General features: G+C 44.8%; 1 protein-coding gene across 1 annotated transcript in view; it reads left to right on the forward strand.

Annotated features, from left to right (window-relative positions):
• Nucleotides 1-12,644, forward strand: part of LOC119161239 (cytochrome P450 4C1) — a 56,467-nt gene extending 43,823 nt beyond the window's left edge. The window contains exons 6-11 of the mRNA XM_037413613.2: nucleotides 4,281-4,407; nucleotides 5,441-5,635; nucleotides 8,492-8,665; nucleotides 9,543-9,609; nucleotides 9,699-9,878; nucleotides 12,302-12,644. Coding sequence (XP_037269510.2) covers nucleotides 4,281-4,407; nucleotides 5,441-5,635; nucleotides 8,492-8,665; nucleotides 9,543-9,609; nucleotides 9,699-9,878; nucleotides 12,302-12,468 — 910 coding nt within the window. The 3' untranslated portion in view covers nucleotides 12,469-12,644. The remainder of the gene's footprint in view (nucleotides 1-4,280; nucleotides 4,408-5,440; nucleotides 5,636-8,491; nucleotides 8,666-9,542; nucleotides 9,610-9,698; nucleotides 9,879-12,301) is intronic.
• The last annotated feature ends 6,602 nt before the right edge of the window (nucleotides 12,645-19,246 follow it).

Below are 19,246 nucleotides of genomic sequence, written 5' to 3' on the forward strand. Positions count from 1 at the left end.
GTCTGGACGGAGGAACGGGCAGTTTCCTTAGGCGACTCAATTTTTGAGGGGCCGTAAAAACCACCTTCACATTAACTCGTTCTGCCACTTTAAGATTGAGCGCTATCTTGTGCATATACGGAACCACGGCGAAAGCTTGTCTAGCTGTGACAGAATGGACTACGTGATCGTTCCCTTTGGCCTGAAGTTCACGCAGCAGGCCATCGGCAACGGAAACTTTCACGTGGTCGGGGTAGCCAGCTGACGTCAACCTTGAAGAGGGCTCAACAAAGCTTTCGGTTATCTTGTGCCCACAGGATTTTCGCAAGGCATTCATGAAGCAAGATTTTGCGATACCTCGATCGCTTAACTAATGTAGAATGTAGAATTGGCAAAACAGGCTTATTTCTACGCGGTTGATACATCGGGCAAGTGCAGCCATTATTCAGGAATAGCTTAAAGTCAAGCAATCTGTTTTCACAATTCTCAAAAAGTTCATGAGGAAGCTCAAAATTTTTGAAACCACTTCGCATCAGGTCTAAAACAGCAAGAGTGTCATTTTTATACAATGCCACATTGGTGTCCATGAAAATTAAAAAAAAATCTTCTACGTATCTGAAAATGTACGTCACATTAGTGTTAGTAAAAACTTCCAAAATGGATCTGTTTAATTTGCCTAAAAACAGGTCACTGACTATGGGAGCGATGCAAGAACCAATACATATACCGGCGTTTTGAATGTGAGGTTTTTCATCCCAAGGATGTACGTCGACTGAAGGTAAAACCTTAGAGCTCTAAAAACACACTGACGCCAGACTGAGTCTGAAATTGAGAGGACCGAACTCATCTATATATTCTCCAATGCATTGTAACAATGAGTCATGCGGAATAGAATAATACAGGTTCTTAACGTCTACAGAGAAGGCGCAGAGACTCTTATTCCAACGCGACGAAATAAAATTCTGTACTTCACATGAGCTTTTTACCTGAAACGCATCGTTCACTTCTAGACATTTCTAGGCATTTGAAAGATGCTTGTGTTAGCACCCCTTCAGCCGTGCCTACCGATAAAGAAAAGTTTTTTTGTTTTTTTCTAGTCGATGTGATGTACAGAGCCGTCCACTTCTACGCTGAACACCGCGCCGTGTGGCCGGCGCTCCGCGGAGCGCTGCTGCAGGGTGCTTCGGAAACTATCGCGCAAGCGCAATGACAGTTGTAGGCGGGGCCTTCGCCGCGTCGTCTGCTAGAGCATTGTCGCTCGTCTGAATTGCGGCTGCTTTGCGGTGAAGCAAGCATCACTCTTGTTATGTGAGCACGCAAATTGAGAAGTTGGTGTGGTTCTCGAGAAGCGCAGACACTGTGGCTTTTTTGCAAGCAATCGTACAAGTAATGAGCTCCGGCCCATACATAAGCAAAACTTTCAAGCCGCGCTGGCACTGCCAGAACTAAGCTATGCAGTGTAAGAGGAATAGTATCCCGCCGCTCACACGACGGCTTTTGATCAGCGTAAAGTGGAATGCCGCGAAATTGTTGATGAATATATCATGTAAGGCCTGACATATTAGCTTTGAATGTTTGAAAGGTCTGATTATTAGCTAATCTGCAAACAAAGTATAGTGACTAGTCCATTAATTTTATAGAACTGGTATAACATTTGTGTGCTACCAATAGCGCTGCTCTCATGTGCTACTGAATTTAACTCGACGAAATTGCACCCTTATTCACTGCTTACACTGCTTTCTTCGTGCCATTCAGGCAGGTCCTCTCTACCTTTCTGTAAATAAATTCTCTCTCTCTCTCTCTCTCTCAAGCAGAGAAATTAAGAAACGTTCTAATCAAACTTTCAGTGGAACTCGTACGCGGCAATCGGTGCACCAAACAAGTGCTCATGACAAATTTTTACTGCTGTGAGCAGTTGCAGAATGAAGCTTCATACTTATTGCCTCTGGACGAAACAAGGCTCGTCTATCGCTTTACATCTTTCTTGGATCGCAACGTTAGCCCACTGCGGTAATTCGTTGTAACCCTTCAATTCTTAGCGCAGTGAAACTTTGTTTTTTATCACCGCGTAACTAAAGGACTGCATATGTTTGGTAGTACTTCTTACCAGTATTGCCTCCTAATTGAAGGGCCATGCCGAAGCTGCCGAAAGACGAACGACGACGCATCGCAGGTTTATACCTGCGAGAATATTCTCCACGTGCTATATCTGCGATGAGAAATCGTCCTCTTGCAACCGTAAACCGAGTCATTCAAGCGTACAGGAACGAAGGACGCATTGGAGACGCCCCTTGGAAGCCTCGTTGCCGGGTGACTACAAAGGAGAATGATCTGCAAATTGTGGCAGCCTCCGCGGAACAGCCGAAAAGTGCTGTCTGAGAAGTACAAGCCGAGCACAGGCTCAACCACGTTTCAGCTACAACCGTGAAGTTCCGCCTCTACGACGCAGGACTTAGAAGCTGTCAGGAAGGCGCTCATGCGATCTGAGAACAAGGCGAAGCGGCTCCAGTTTGCTGAATATCACGCCCACAGGTCTGCATCTCACTGGAAGCGTGTGGTATTCACGAAGCAGTGCACGTTAAGAATTCGCTGAAAACGAGGTCGGCGCCCCATGAACACGCGGTATGTAAAGCAGTGCAACAGTGAAATTCACACAAACACGACTGCTTCTCAAAAACTTGAAGGCTTTCCAGAAGCAGTCGTTTTTGTGTGAATTTCAGCCGCTGCTTTTATCTAGTTACTTGTGATATGACTGTGCATTTCATGGTGAAATTTTATGAATTTCATATTAGCAGCTAAATATTGCCAAAATCTTTTTTCGTTTAGTTAATGAAAGCTGCGAAGGAAATCTAACAGGAAGTTGATTCTTTGAAGTTTGTTACACACTAAGAACTGCCCCTCTATTTTAGTTGTTATCTAGAATACTAAACAATGTTTTCTAGAACACCTAACTAACAGCCTTCTTTTGGTGCGCGTGATGAAAAGAATGTATATTAAGCAAGTTTATACAAAATTATTAATAATTCAATTTCAATTCATGAGGTAACTCGTGAAGCTCCCTTTTTATTTTAAAGTTGATGCACGTGTGACTCAGATTTCGGGAAGCACGCCCGAAAACCTCTGTAGATGACACGCAGGCCAATTGGTCGGTGAACGTTCAGCCATCGTGACCGTTCAGACATGCGACGCCTTGTATGCGTCTCTTCCGAATAGGGTGAGGGTGGTGATCGAGGCTCATGGTGATGCCACCCACTTCTGAATACTGTAATATAATTATCTAAGCACAACAGTTGAGCTAACTGAAAGGAATATGTAAATGTCCACACATTTTCTTTTTACTTCCAGATAAGCTTGAGCAAAACTTTTTTTTCATTTCTTGAACTATTGCGACTAAATCATGGTTATGCCTACTTCTATGAGTTTTTTTTTCAATAACAGTGCATTGCTACAGCATTCACGCTTCTTACCTGGCGAAATACACCCAGTTATATGTTTATTGCGAGTTTTGCAGCGCCCAATTTTGGGCTGATCAAAACAGTCGTGTGAGCTGTGGCAATATTCTTTCTGTTCCGCCGAACCACTTAGTTGCGTCAGTGGAGGCGTGGCATGGAAGTTTTGTTCATGTATGAGGCGAGGTTTATTACTTCTACGATCGCTTGCAGAATAGGCACAGTGGCTTCGCTTCTCGAGAACTGCGCTGGCTTCTCAATTTGCGTGCGCACATAACCAAAGTGATGCTTGCTTCACCACAAAGCCGGTGCGATTCGGTTGAGCGACGATAGTTACAGCGCGACAACAGAACGCTGACAAAGAGACAAGAAGGACACGAATGACACGGTCCTTCTTGTCTCTTTGTCTTCGTTTTGTTCTCGCGCTATAACTATCGTCATGTCATACTAACTAGCCCAAGCTGCCACACTTCGGTTGAGCAGCCGCACTCGGCCCCGCCTACAGCTGTCACTGCGCTTGCGCGCTAGTTTCCGAAGCACCCGGCAGAGGCGCTCCGCGGAGCACCAGCCTGGGGTGCCTGAATGCTTTCCCTCGCGGGCGAGATAAAGCATTCAGGCACCCTACACCAGCCACACGGCGCGATGCTCAGGGTAGAAGTGGACGGCTCTGTACTTAGGCGTTATCGTTGTGTTTCGCGCATGACTGGTGCAATTGGGTACTATATAAAAGCGAAGACCTTCGCAACAAATAAATTGCTGGCAGTTCAGCGCTCTGTCTCGTCTCTTCTATCCGCTGCTGTGTTTGCGCTGTCGTTCGCGTTGCTATGAATGTGTTGCTTTTACCTTTCGCAGTTTGTCGAGTCAGATTACTTTTCGGGTGCAGTCGCCGTGGTTACTCATCGATGCCATTTATTTCCGGACTGACTTCGGCAAGGCATACCAGAAAAACACGGAAATCGTTCACAACTTCACCTCCAGGGTGAGAAACGCAACTTATATAGCATTTCATAGAAGCACCGTAGTTGATTTTTGTCCTAAAGAGAGATGCTACTCCGCAAATCTTTTTACAATCTGTAGCATTGAGCAATTATATATCCGCTGTTTACATAAGACTTTACGTTGAATTGAAGTATGCAATACGTTTTACAGTAAGCTGCATAGTTATCGTTTTCCACCAAGACAATGCTGAAAGTATTACTCTTTTTGAACGCACATGCTCTGCCCCTTAACTTTCATGGTTATGAGCCAATATTACATCTTATTACTTCGTATTAGCTGTACAACGCTAGTAACTATCAAGATATTGTGTAAGACATTTTGTTGAACAAGGAAAATTGTAAAGTAAAAAGGCTTAAAATGCTCAGCCCATAATAATTATTTAGTTTTAGTTCTTGGATATTTTAGCAGCGATATCAAATTTTAAAGGAGAACATTAGCCTTTTCACGTGTTATAGAATATGTGAGAAGTGTTTCACTTTGATCTGTACATCAGAAGTACCCAAACATGATGTGTAATCTGAAAAAGGTGCCCAAAAATGCACTTCAATAAAAACACATTTGCATTTTAAACGCCGGAATGGAAGCTTATCAATATGGCAAATAAATATTTTTTACGATCAATTCTACCAACCCGGAAGCTTAGGAATAATGGTTTCTTTCAGTATGTGGTTTTGGTGAACTTATCATGCAAAATGCAATCGCAAGAATCTGGGTGATTATTTCCAGGGATTCTAAAAGACAATGGCCTCTTCTTGCTTCTTCATAGACATATTGTGCCCTTTAAACGCGATTTTAACCTACGTCGAGCTGGACTACAAGCTTTATGTTTTGCGCGAATGTAGAGAACCTACACTTTTGAAAGCAATTAAAATAAAAATTACATACTTTTAGGGAAAGCTTGAGCGTTTCGGCTGGCATCTCCCCTTAGAGATTTTCATAAGATGTCCGTGTAAATTTGGTTTTCGTAAGCATCTTCATCTGTAAACTTCTGCTGTCTATTTGGTTTATTTCAGGTCATCAAAGAACGCCGCAAAGAGCTCATGAGAAATATTGACGATCACAAAGAGGTGGAAGAGCAACACGAAGGGATCTACAACAGAAAGAGACTGCTTACGTTTTTAGATATTCTCTTGCGCTATAGTATTGAAAATGAAGGCTCAATAAGCGATGATGACATCAGGGAAGAAGTGGATACCTTCATGTTCGAGGTAAGAACTACTGCCGCCCCCTCTCTCTCAATCGCACACACACACACACACGCGCACACACACACACACACACGCACACACACACGCACACGCGCGCAAGTATTGTTTAGAAATACAACAGGAAAGAATCAGGAATAATAGGCTCATAGCTGCCAGCGCTTACTATTTGTGTCGCTAAAATATCTGTTATAGATCGTCATATATTTTCTAGGTTTGCATCTAAGACTGCAAATGTGGGCAGTCTGGCAATATGACGTTGCGAGAGAAAGGAAAAAAAACGGCCGCGTATCTCTGTGCGTCGCTCCAAAGAACGTGGAAAGAAGATATTCTTCTGTCTGGGTGCGCTACATGAGATATGTTGCCATCTGGCAGTGATGTGAAAAAACGAAAGTTTCTTTTAGAACGCAGAGCCGCTGGTAGGGGGCAGCACCAGGTCGTTTTAGTTCGAGGTACTGTTTCTGCTATTTTTAGATACCAGAGTCGCGCATCTGTTTTCCCGACGGTGCCAGAAATCAAGCTTTGCGGAGAAGCTGATGCACAGACTGCGCCACGAAAAGCGGATGCCGTCCACTATATTCTATCCAGTGAGCGTCATGCACTCTGTAGCTTGTTTGCTGCAAACTGGTTCATTTCTTTCCTTTATATTAATGTCTTTAAGCATCGAAAGCAAAGTATATGCATGAATTTCGTAGTATTTTCGAAAAACATACTGAAATAATTGATGCTGTTGGCTTAGCAAGGCGCTCCTCGCATCTCGGGGGACATACACTTTGTTTTTGTCAGTTGTTGCTTACCTCCTGAGCTGGCGATGCCACTTGACGGGGTTGCAATGGTGCAGCATTTTATTTGGCACTACGATACGCCTTTGCGCATTGTGTTACCGGACAGACTAAAATATGTTTTTTTACTCCCGTGGCACGGTCTCGAAAGCAGGTGTATCTCGTCTTTCTTCGCCGGTCATTGAGGCGCCAAACAATGGTGGTGGGCGGCACGCTTCGTTGATTGGCGACAGGCTTAAGCAAGTCACTTGCAAAAGCGTCTTGTGGCTTTATCTCGTATAGTCGTTGCTAGCCATATGCTCCCGTAGGAAGCACATGCAGGAACTCTAGTTTTATATGTAGCCCTTGAATTCTTTAGCGAATCGTAAGAAACACCTGCTTTTTTGTTCATGGCGTCACATCTTTAGTGCAGCGTAGTAACAGTTTGGTCTTTAGAATTAAGTATCTATGCGTTTTCTAAGTAAAAGACGCACTACCGCCCCGCCGCGGTGGTCTAGTGGTTAAGGTACTCGGCTGCTGACCCGCAGGGCGCGGGTTCGAATCCCGGCTGCGGCGGCTGCATTTTCGATGGAGGCGGAAATGTTGTAGGCCCGTGTGCTCAGATTTGGGTGCACGTTAAAGAACCCCAGGTGGTCTAAATTTCCGGAGCCCTCCACTACGGCGTCTCTCATAATCATATAGTGGTTTTGGGACGTTAAACCCCACATATCAATCAATCATCAAAAGACGCACTACCTACCTCTTACATATTGATGTTGCACCTCAAAAATGCACAATATCTGCCTTTCGATTGACAGCGTTTACAAGTATGAATGCACCCACGAAATCAAGATGGGTGGCCTTTCAGCACAGGCTTAAATTTTCGCCTGGTTTCTGAGTTGGTCTGGTGGTGCGCAGCCACAGACATCGTACCAACCTATAACTATTCAATACATTATGAAGTTTTCATTATGTTGTCGAATAAAGGAGGTGTCAGCTCCGCCGCAATAATTCACTATTGCTGACATATTTCTCATCCCATAGCTTCTCGCAAAAAGAAAACAAAAGTATGGCAGCTCTACTACCATAAAACCCGCGAAAGGGCTGAGCACGGGCATCCAACTATTGCCGTTTGTAGCGTTCCCAGTGCTCTTTTTACCGAAGCGTCTATAACGCCAATGTTTGAAGTAAGCGGTTGCCCCGGCACGACTAGGACCTTGTTAGAAGGATTCGTATACTCCCTGTGCGATATGTGCGCCACTTTCTGTTGCACTTTACCAACTTGCTGTTTTTTGCAGCAGTTCAGATACGCGGGGACTGCAGCGAAATCCGTCAGGTCGTTTCCCCCTTCAGATATTGCAACGCAGAGCCGGTAAGCGTGGGGGGAGGGGCAATCAATCGCTCGGCATGGTGGTGGCACCCTCTCTTGCACGACTACGAAGTCAGCCGCGGCTTCCCTAAACGTTTTTAGCTATATTTAGTAAAATGTTGTGATTACTGAATAGTTATTTTTATTGTTTATAATATTTAAACCTTGTTTGGTTATTTTAACCCGACTATAAGCATCGCTAGCTTTGCAATGGTATTTAATGACTGCTTTGCTGTGAGCGTGATCACGCTTCATGAGATGGATGAATGGACGACCAGCAGGGTGCCTTAAGTGCTCCGCACTTAGTAGTGCTCAACTGCTAATGGTCTACTGGAAAAGACCCTACACAGTGTGTTTTATGAGCGGAGCTAATATCAACGTCAGAATAACGGGTTTTATTGTCAGCAGGTAAAGTGACGTTTCATAGAAATCAATCTACAAAAACATTTTTTACGATCTGCGTTTCGTAATTGTATTCAAGCTTAATCTTTAATGGCCTGCAAAATTTGACACAGAGAAGAATCGTGGTAGTTAATCTATACAACCTCGCCCAACACACTACTTCAGTTTTAATTAATTTCTGTAACTTTCTTGGCATAGCCCACTTTTAGACTTACGTGTAACTTTTCACCCATGCAGCATGATATATGTTGCAAAATATCATCTTCGTAGAAATTATTTTATCTATCAAGCTCAGTTTGATTGTCGCTTTTTTTGTTTACTTCTAAGGGCCATGACACAACGGCGGTGGCGATTTGCTGGACATTGTATATGATGGGACTGCACCAAGACCACCAGCGAAAGGTTCACGAAGAATTGGACTCTGTCCTGGGAACGCATGCAGAAAAGGACGTCACTACTGAACACATGAAGGAGCTTCAGTATCTCGACTGCGTCATCAAGGTCCGTTTGCTTCTTTCCTTTATTTTGAAGCACCATTAACTGTTTTTACCAATCCCGCATTTTCAAAAGTCCCGATTATGCAATAGTATCATAACATCTATCAGTGTGCGGTTCTTTTGATGTATGCTAATTCGAAAGCGTTATATGCTCCATGAAGCAAGATATCCGTAGTCCGTTCGGTAAGTGGTGTTACCACCTAACAGCATAAAAACCAGCGTCATCAAATTACGACATCATGTTATGTCATGGGATAAGAACGTCGAAATAATATGGCAAGCGATGAAGTTCGCTCACAAAGACGCGTCGTATACTTTAGCACTCAAGTAAGGACACTTATCTGCGTATGTAACTTTTGTTAAGCTGATTTCACCCCTCTCATGTCATTATTATGATTTTATTATTCAAGTTTACGAAAATAGAGAAGGAATGATTTCAGGCTGTTGTACGCCACCCTTACATATACGCATTCTCATTGACCACTCTTCTGTTTCGACATCGCATCTCTTCTTGGCGCTCTCTACTTGTAATTAACCCTTTAACCACAAATTGCCATATAATGGCATCAATCTTGAATACAGAATTGAAACGAAATGTTATCACTATTGAAAACATCATGCGTAGCGTCAGCGCTGTTTTTTTTACATTTCCACATCATTGTTTAAAAAACTCATCTTATGAGAAGGTGATGTTATGCGGATAGTTCTTCTGTTTTGCTATATGAGCAAGATATGCACTTAGAATATTACTATTACAAACACAAGTCCTACGCTGATATTATCTTAACGTGTTATCATTCACTTTCTAACGTGCTACTTTCAACTGAGTTTTAGTTTTTACCAAATGTAATGATGATTTATTTTGTTTTGTTCTCTCTAAGGAATGCCAAAGGCTCTTTCCGTCGGTACCCATTATCGGTCGTGAGAGCCTAGAAGACTTCAAGCTAGGTACTGACCTCACATGCAGATATTAAAATGCGAATGAACACAGGAGTAACTTTCTAATTTAACATGCATCCGGTTGAATTCTCTTCTAGGGGACTACACAATTCCCAAAGGCACAACGATCGACGTCTTCATTTACGCACTTCATCGAGACCCGAAAGTCTTTCCAGACCCAGAGAGGTTTGACCCGATGCGATTCCTGCCAGAAAACATAAGCAAGCGTCATTCGCACGCTTTCATCCCATTCTCGGCTGGATCAAGAAACTGCATAGGTAACGGCGGTTTCCATAAACACGATGTAAAACTTGGCGTGCCGGTGTGGTAGAAATATATGACCATCATTATCACATATACCAACATGTGGTAATAAAACATAGCGGGTAACCACCGATAATGCCGCGAAGCTATTAACACGATATTAGCTGCCGATTTGAGGACATGGCTTTAAATGAAGACACAAAAAGGAGTCAATTTAGTGAGATGATCAAAGCGGTCACTACGATATCAACAAGTTATAACGTTATGCGAAGTGAGGCTGGCAGCTAAGTCATTCTTTATTTTACTTTGCGTAACTGTACGAAACGCTGGAATTGTGGTAAACGTCACTGCTGCACCTATCAAAGCAATCTTCGTGTTGTCTAGTTCTTCAACGCAAACTAAGGAGTGCGAAAACAACACGTATACATGTGTAAGCCTCCTGCTGATCCTTGTCAAGATACTGCCCACGCGATCGCTCCCGCCTGATCAAAGGGCGTAGTTTCTAACGAAGCGACACAGCCCCCGTCCGCCATGAACTCATATGCAACCTACGTGAGATGGAGCACATAGGTTGCATAAGAGTTCACGGCGGAGGAGGGCTGCGATGGAGCACGGCTCGCGCCTTTCCCCTCCGATTGAGGCTCAATCGTCGGCTGCCCTCGCACGATTTAAGTCGCAGACTGAACATACAATGCGTTAGGCGATGTTATCAAGCTAGGACTTCACCATGAACTTTGACTCCATCGCGGTAGAGCAGTGGCTATGGTGCTCGGCTGCTGACCCGAAAGTCGCGGGCTCGATCCAGGCTGCGGCGGTGGCATTTTGATGGAGGCGAAATGGTTTAGGCTCGTGTTCTGAGTGATGTCAGTGCACATTAAAGAACAGCAGATGGTCAAAATGTCCGGAGACTTCCACTGCGGCGTCTCTCATATTCATGCCATAGTTTTGGGACGTAAAACCCTAAATGATATTTTAAATATTTCATTAATTATATACTTGCTACTTTTGAATATTAATACTATTGTTACAATGAACCTCCCACGGTGAAGCCAAAAGCGCGCCTTTAGGGCCCAAGTGAATAAGATTGCAATAAAATAAGCCTGCGAAGCTATTCGAACAAAGACAAAAGGCATGAGTGCATTTAGAACATGACATCTAAAGCCAACAGCTTACTGACAAGGCGTAACTCGAAATATTTAGTGGTAGTTTTCGTCCACTAACACATTATCTATTCAGTATCAATTACACGGTTGTGTGCCAACTTCTCGTATGAAAGAAAAAGTATAAACAAGACATCGATCTTGTCAGCTGATACAAAAGGTAGTCGATAATGTCTCGCAGAAATGTAAGAAATACGCTTATAAATCGAGGTCCTCTACGAGCGTTCTCTGACCGAATAGCGCATTTCACGTGTTGTAAACACTTGGCAACCTTATTTTTTAAGGCCTCTCGAAGTAGAATGTTAAGTACAGGCCTAGCTAGATACATGTCTTTTCTATTGTATCGACAAATACTTGCTGAGTACGTAGTGCCAACATCAAAATGTTCAAGCAATTACTGGTGACTTCATTTTGTTTTTGCCAAATGCAATGCAGTCTCCTTACCTCAATTTTCAGAGTGACCTAGTGATAGCTTAAATGAGTCCACATGTCATCAGCCTCCGCAGTTTTACGAAATATTTCGTTAATATTTTAGATGCTTAGCAGTTCTTTGACTCGCCTGTGTAACGCTGTCCTTCGGTCGAACGCGCCGCGTGCCGAAGGAGTTGGCGCGGTACCAAGTAGGTCACGCCGCTGCTGCGCGTTGACATCACGCTCCCCTTGCAGTGCTCGCTCTTTCTCGCCAACCGCGCGCTTGTTGCGGCGCCCGCTGCTGCCGCTCCGTCCGTTCACCCGCAACACCTGCCGCGACCGCCGCTCGCCACACCACCGACTCGTGGGTTCACGCGCGATAAACCTTACGCGCGAATAATGCACATGTTGAAACATGTTTCTACGTGTCACCTACAAGACCTACGGCAGCCATTGCTTCAAATAAATCTTCCAGGGATCACAGCAGCGCCAGAGTTAGCGCCGTACAGCACGTGACGCCACCCGTGCGCAACACTGCTATTTCGCACCCCATCAGGGTTCCTTTCAGGGAAATGGTCAAAGTTTTTTATGCAGTATATCTGTTGCATTGAGCCCTGTCAGGTACTGCTGTGTGGACAAAATCTTTAGTTTCTGATCTATTCATTCTTCGCAGAAAAGTACTTCATGCACCTATAGGCGCGAAAAAAATAGTGATTTTGAACATGGGTTTAGACTTGAGGTGATAAAGATAAATGAAAATATGGCCATTGTTAAGGATATGCGCTTTTTCATGACCACCTTGCTCTGCCAGATGTCTACATTGCACGTCCGAAGCTATGAAGATGCCCTTCTTATTTCGACTGCAGGTCAACGGTTTGCAGCAATGGAGCTTAAAATTGTGATCTCCACCATCCTACATAACTTCACCGTGGTGGCGTTGGATCAACGTGACAAAATGCTCCTCTCCAGTGACCTGGTGTTGAGGGCAGCTAATGGAATAAGGCTTTCTCTGACGCCAAGAATTTGCGGATAGCTTCTGAATACGCCTGTCATTAGGACGTCACCCAAGTTTGTTTGCTGTGTCTTTTTTTCTAGTGCCTGTTTGGAATTGTTAGATACATGTAGTACAGTTCAATAACATATGTGTGAATCCTGTAAAGGCACGTGAAATTGCCTTTGTAAATAAAGTTTAGAATGACAGACAATTGAGCTAGTTGGTACGTCATCATTCTTAAAAAAGACAGGACATGCATACACGAACACAAAAAGGAGGTCAGGACTCCACAAACACCTACTAACAACTGTAGTAGGGTTGACAGGTGGGCTAGTTGGTACAAATTCACGAAGGAATAATTGGAAGCGCAAACCAACGGGACACAAGAGAAGAGACAAACAAGCGCAGACTGAAACTCAGTTTATTCAGAGAAGTTATATACCAGAAAGATGAGAAAGGGAAAGGGATGAGAAAGGGATTACATTTATCCGCCCATTGCAAAAAGTGTGGCTGCGTACCTAATTTTTCGCGCGCGTCTATTCTGTACAGCCATCATGACATGAAAACTAGAGAGATTGCGGAAGCCTTTTTTATTAAAAAGAATATTGATAGTTGTGTTTGTTCACCGTCTATATCACTGTTAGATTGTGAAATATCGTTTCTCGACGACACCTGATCAAGGTGGAACCTTCTCCCCAGTTGTTTCCCTTTCTCATCTTTCTGGTATATAACTTCTTCTCAGAATAAACTGAGTTTCAGTCTGCACTTGTTTGTCTCTTCTCTTGTGTCCCGTTGGCTTGCGCTTCCAATTATTCCATTACTAACAACTGATTGTGCGCACAACGGCGGAAAAGAAAGAAGGTACGAAAACGTATCTGCGCATGCCCTTACAATATGCGAACCTGTTAATCTGACATGCGTGGGTGTCTACAAAAAAGGTAACTGTTAAGACAATTGACTTCATTTGTATGCAAATTAATTGAAGGTTGGCTCATGCATCGGCTTCCACTATTATCGATCTGCCATGCCTCTATCACCAGATGAATTAATTCATTCATTTTCGCTCAAAATTTGGAAATCGCGAAATTAGTGGGAAAGTGTTTTTTGCCACAAAAATTACTTTTTTTTCAGGCGAACATTTTTTTCTGCGAAACAAACTTCGGAACGATTGTTCTGGCTCTAATACCTAGGTTCACCGAAAATTTTATCAAAATAGGAGATGGTGACCAGAAACTCGCGTTTGATCTTGTCTGCACACGCCCGAACGCTCGGGTGCAAGGAGCGAAATATTCGCATAAACGGCGTGCACTGCAGCGAGCCTACAGTGTGTGCCAGGGAGACACGGAGCTGTTTCACATATACCAAATTTGGTATTACGAGAGGTGAATGGATGACGAAGTTATATGACTGGCGTAAACATGATAATCATGAGATCATATTTGCAAGATTGTTTCAGCGCGCAAACAAAAAGGAAAAAAGGACAGGGTACCCTGTCTACCCTGTCCTTTTTTTTCCTTTGTTCGCGCGCTGAAACAATCTTGCAAATATGACTACGCACCAACTAGCCCAAGCTTCCACTCTTGTGAATCATGAGATGCGTGTCATGTAAAAGATGACTACATGCTACGCTCATAGTGTGCTCGTGACCGCTTCGGTATATATCTACCGCTTCACATATACCAAATTTGGCATTACGTGGTGCGAACGGACGACAAAGGTAAATAACACATCCATACATAGTAATCAAGAAATGCGTGTCATGTAAAACATAACTACATGCTACTCTCATAATGCGCTCGCGGCTGTTTCGCTAGCTTCACATATACCGAATTTGGTGTTGCATGACGAGAATAATTGACGATGGTATAAGACTGGTGCAAACATGATATTCATGACATGCGTCTCATGTGAGAACATGAATGCATACCACGCTTATGATGCGCTCACGGTTGTTTCCCTAGCTTCACATATACCAAATTTGGTATTACGCGACGCGAATAGACGACGAAGGTAAATGACACGTCCAAACATAATAATCATGACATGTATGTCCTGTGAAATGTGACTAAATGCTTAACTCATAGCGCGCGGCCGTTTTGCTATAGTCTAACGCATACCAAATTTGGTGTTACGAGACGTGAATGGACAACAAAAACAAATGCCAGGCGCAAACTTGACAATCATGACATGGAAGGGATGTACAGCATAATTTACATGCCTACCACTGCTGGTGCTGGTATTGTAAACGTCAGAAGTGCGGTCGTTACGCGACTATAAACAACATACTTGCATATTATTTAGATACGTGAGTGCGCATAAAATTTCTACTTGTATTCACTGTGCACTACGTCCGTCCGCCTCATAACATTGTGATAATTTCAATGTGACATATCAACCTTCCTCATTTGTGCTTCGCATATATTCGATTACCACTATACGTGAGATCTCCCAATATTTTATTATTCTACGATTATGTTATGGCTGTGCTGAAGTAAATGTTCACCAGTACCCTGGCAGATACGCGTACGGACACAACGCGTTTGTACCGCAACCACAAAGCCTGTTTTTATCAAAGCGCTCAGGAGTTTGCGAGCTCGCAGTGAACTACCGCACCATCTACCGGTTCTAGCGCAAACGCTTTGAGTGTAGCCGGCTTGCCTGCGGCGCCAGAAAAACAGTTCTACCCTCGGCGAAATAATAGAGAGTTTTAGTACTGGGTACGCTGCGTACGTGGCGGCGTTGCGTACGTAAGGACGCCACGTTCTGAGTAGTGCGCATGCGCAGACCGCAACGCGCACGTATCGCATTACGTACGCAGCCGCTGCGTACGCACGCATGAGATGCGTGCGTGCGTGCGTGCGTACGTATGAGGTGATCGCGCCACTCTCGAACAAGTTCGCGACAGCGCGAGACTTTGTTTTGCAATATGGCGGCATCGAAGGCAAGCACCGACCGGCTCTGTGGCTTAAAATATGGCCATAATCTGGCTATAACACTTGGATTGGCTCACATTGGCTGTCAACAACACGTGCTTCTATTTTGATCTACCATATGGCAAAAAACGCTTCACGGTCGTTACGTACGCGGGTACTACGGCGTACTAAAAGCCGATTAGTGGCAAACGACGCCACGTTACGCAAGGCGCTTGCGTGATGCGTACGTAGCACCATTCCGCAGTACTAAAACTCTCTAATCAGATGGTCGGCCGGCGTTCGCACGTACAATGTTTGCCTTTGCGATTCAGGTGCTTTTCTGGCTGGTGTTAGTCGCGTTCGTTGCGCTAATCTCTCTTGTAGTCGCCGTTCTCTGCGCTGTTCGGTAGTGAGAAGAGCTATCTGAAAGAAGTTCGCTCGTTTCCCTGCATGGTCCGAACGAGGATACACCCCTGCGACGGCCGTTGCAGCAACATATACTTGCCACGTCTGCGATGCACTGGAGGCCGTGCAATGTCTGTGAGTGCTTCCAGCTCGACTGATTTGTTATTCGGGATTCGACTTCGCTTGAAATGCCCCAAAAATGGCGTGCTTTTAGATAACGTCGTGAAAATTCGCCACTACTCGCGTTATTCTAAAGACTGCGGTGTATCGCTTGAATCAATCCTAGAAATTTTCAGGATTTTCAACGTTGACTTTGATGAGTAAAGAACGCACTGAACGCTATTTCGTTTTCTATGACTGTGCTTCAGGATACCATTAGCCGTTGAGTATTCGCCAAAGTAAATTTTCACGTAACCATCCCCCAGCATCATTTACGACGGGTTCCGCTGTATTCACAAAAGCGCTCAAATACATCACCGTGCTTGCAATCAAACGTCTGCTGTTCACGCGTAAGGCGCCGAATTCAAACAATCAATTCGTGTCTAAACACACCCTGCTATTCACGCAAAGTCTCCAAACTCCCACTTTCAACTCTTTTGTTTGTTTTGTGCGCCGGAAGAGGCAGACTGGCAGTGGAATGCAGCTAGAGTGTAGCTATGGCGAATTCCATTGAGAGAACAAGAGTAAAAGGGCAGGGCAGTAAGGAGGGGGGAGGCAGGTGACGGTGGTGGTGAGTGGGGAGACCTTGTGTGGAAACATTCCAAGCCCCGGCATGTTATCTCTGGGGCAGCAGCAAAATATGCATGAAATCAGTCAGCCAAATGTTCTTCATTATCCTAATACCTAGTATGTTTGTGCAACGACGCATTCGGCAGACGTCCAGCTGTCATCATAGCCAACCGTGCAAAACAGCCGTGTCAAACTACACATGGTTGCTACCACTGCCGCCGCACTCACCCGCTGAATAAAAATTCGGAGACTGTGACGTTAAGGCCCACGTGATTCGTTGTACTGCGCCTACTCCGCTTTTTAGGCGAGAGCACTGCAAACTGAACCTGTTTCCTCTCGGCGCAGGAAAACCACTCTCACTCTACCAATGGATGAAAGTGCTGCTCCACCTGTTAGACTAATGAAACACGCCCGCTCTAAAGAGAGCACATTCAGCGTGCTTTTGAATGCTCCTGCTCTTCCAGTGGAATTCGCCATTAAGAGAGCGCCGCGGTTCCGCCTCGGCCGATGCCAATAGCGAAGCTGCGTCAGTGGCGAATTTTTAATTGCTAGTGTCAAAGCGCACGCGAGAGAGAAAAAAATTGGCCCCATTCTGCATGTTACACTGCAAATGTTGTCGACAGACGATAGTCTTGCCCCTGGAGAGAGCGAACAAAACGTTAATATGATGTTCTGCGCAAGAAAATTGGTGAATGCTATTCTGGAGGCGCAGCGTTAGAGTGCCTCGAGCGTGCATCGGAGGCGAACGAGCGCATCAGGTCACGTCACACGTGAGACATGAGCGCTATCTGGCAGTTGTCTTGGAAAACAAAGCGCGTGGCGTGCGCGCCCGTCTCGAAGGTGATAAGGTGGAGAACGCAAGGCGACAGGTAGGTGCCACTACTGTGTCGTCTTAGCAAAGCCTTGGAAACACTTGCCTTTTCGTGCAAGCGTTGCATGGCGTATGTCTTTTCTAGTAAAAGACACACATACAAAATATCAACGTGTTGTTATGGTGCCTCAGATATGCGCAATAGTTGCGTTTTAATTGACAATCGCACAAGTATGAACGCTATATCTTGAGCAATATTGGTGGACGCTGTGGATGGGGTCGGCTGTTTGGGATCGTTTGGTGCCGTTTAGGGTACCGTTAAGAGCACACAAAGAGACAAATGTACAGACAGACAGACCGAAAATTGGGGGACTCTTAAGCTTCGCCTTTAAGAGTTCAACGCGGTAGCAAGATCTGGCCCCTAGTGCACTGTTTAACCGCTAAGTGCATACTTAATAATATGTTTTGTTACATACACACGCACGTTCACAAACACGCACACAGTAGATTAGACCAGCGCGCGCTATTATCACCGAATGGGCTCGTTTTCATCGTGACACCTGTCGAACAAATGCGTAAAAGGGGCCCTGAAACACCTTTTGAAATAACTATGGAATGAATTCACTAGAAGAGCTTATCGCTTCACAAATTCAACGCCGCAAAAATTTTAAGAATTCGTCCCGTGCGAGTGGAGTTACAAAGGTTTGTCGCATGCTGCAATTGCATTATCTCTCCTCTCGTACCAACAAAAGCGCTGGAAGCTAAACAGGGAAGGGTGGCAGGGCGAAGAAACTGCCGCGCCTCGCGACCTTGAGCACTTTTTTTTCTTCGAACGCGTGGCTTTGTCAGTGTTATCGCGCGTGCACGCGAGAAGAAGTAGCGGCCTCCCACGACTATTTCGGTAACTTCATTTTGCAGTCAGACGCACAGACGATTTTTCGCTCACAACAAACGGGGCCGATGCCAGCGGCGGCTTTTCTGCCACACGAGCTCTCTAACGCTATCGCGTTAAAATTCTTGCGTCGAAGGTCCCCAAGAAAGACTGCCGTCTTTTAAAGGAGATAAAAAAAGGGCAGCGTCTCCTGCGCCACGCGGCGCAGCAGTCAGCCCCACACAGAAGCGGTTCCTGCGCCGCACGGAAATAGCGTCACTTTAAAAATTATTGCCTAAAGATATTTAAATGTATAAATTATTCATGTGTAACGTGTTAAAGCTACAAATATTTTACTACGCAGGTGTATGATGAGTCAATCAGCCTATATGTGTCAATAAACAGATAGTACGAGTATTTTAAATACAAGAGGCGCCATGGGCGCTGCGGCTGCGAAAGGTAAACAGTGTGAGATGGTAGGTACCTACGATGTGTGTTGGTGGTGAAAACTCCGACAAAATCGTGGCCATGGCCTAGGCCGCACCAAAGAAGGACCGGAGACCCTGTGTCGTCACTGGTTCATGTGATTGCTGGATGCCCAGTTGAACCTGGAGGCTGGAGCTAGCGCTGCTGTCCACCACGCCGCAGCTTCATCTGAGTGTGTGCGTCATGAAGTTTCTCAGGATGAAATGCGGATTATTGTTGTTGGACGTACTGCATTTTGGATATTGATATACCAAGCGTGGCGTTGTCAAAGGTAAAAGTGTCCTTGCTGCCGTGTTTTGCTTGTCACGAAGGGCAAAGTCGACAATGAAATAAATGCTTTTGCACAGTTCACGTGTGACATGCATGAAACCCCAGTGCGTCTGCGAAGTCTTCTTGATAGATGGAAACAACTTTATTGTAGTGTTCTTACGAAGCTTGTGATCTCCGAAAGCGAAAGCTAGTGCATTGCCAGCTGTTTTGCTACCAACTGGGCTGCAGAAATTAGGCGACTTCTTTCTTGCTCTAACCACTGCCACCACAGCCTCGCCACACACTTTCTCTACCTTTCGTTTATGCGTCCCCCTTCCCCTCTTCCTCAAGTAG

The sequence above is a fragment of the Rhipicephalus microplus genome, chromosome X (assembly GCF_043290135.1).
Source record: "Rhipicephalus microplus isolate Deutch F79 chromosome X, USDA_Rmic, whole genome shotgun sequence".
NCBI classification, from domain to species: Eukaryota; Metazoa; Arthropoda; class Arachnida; order Ixodida; family Ixodidae; genus Rhipicephalus; species Rhipicephalus microplus.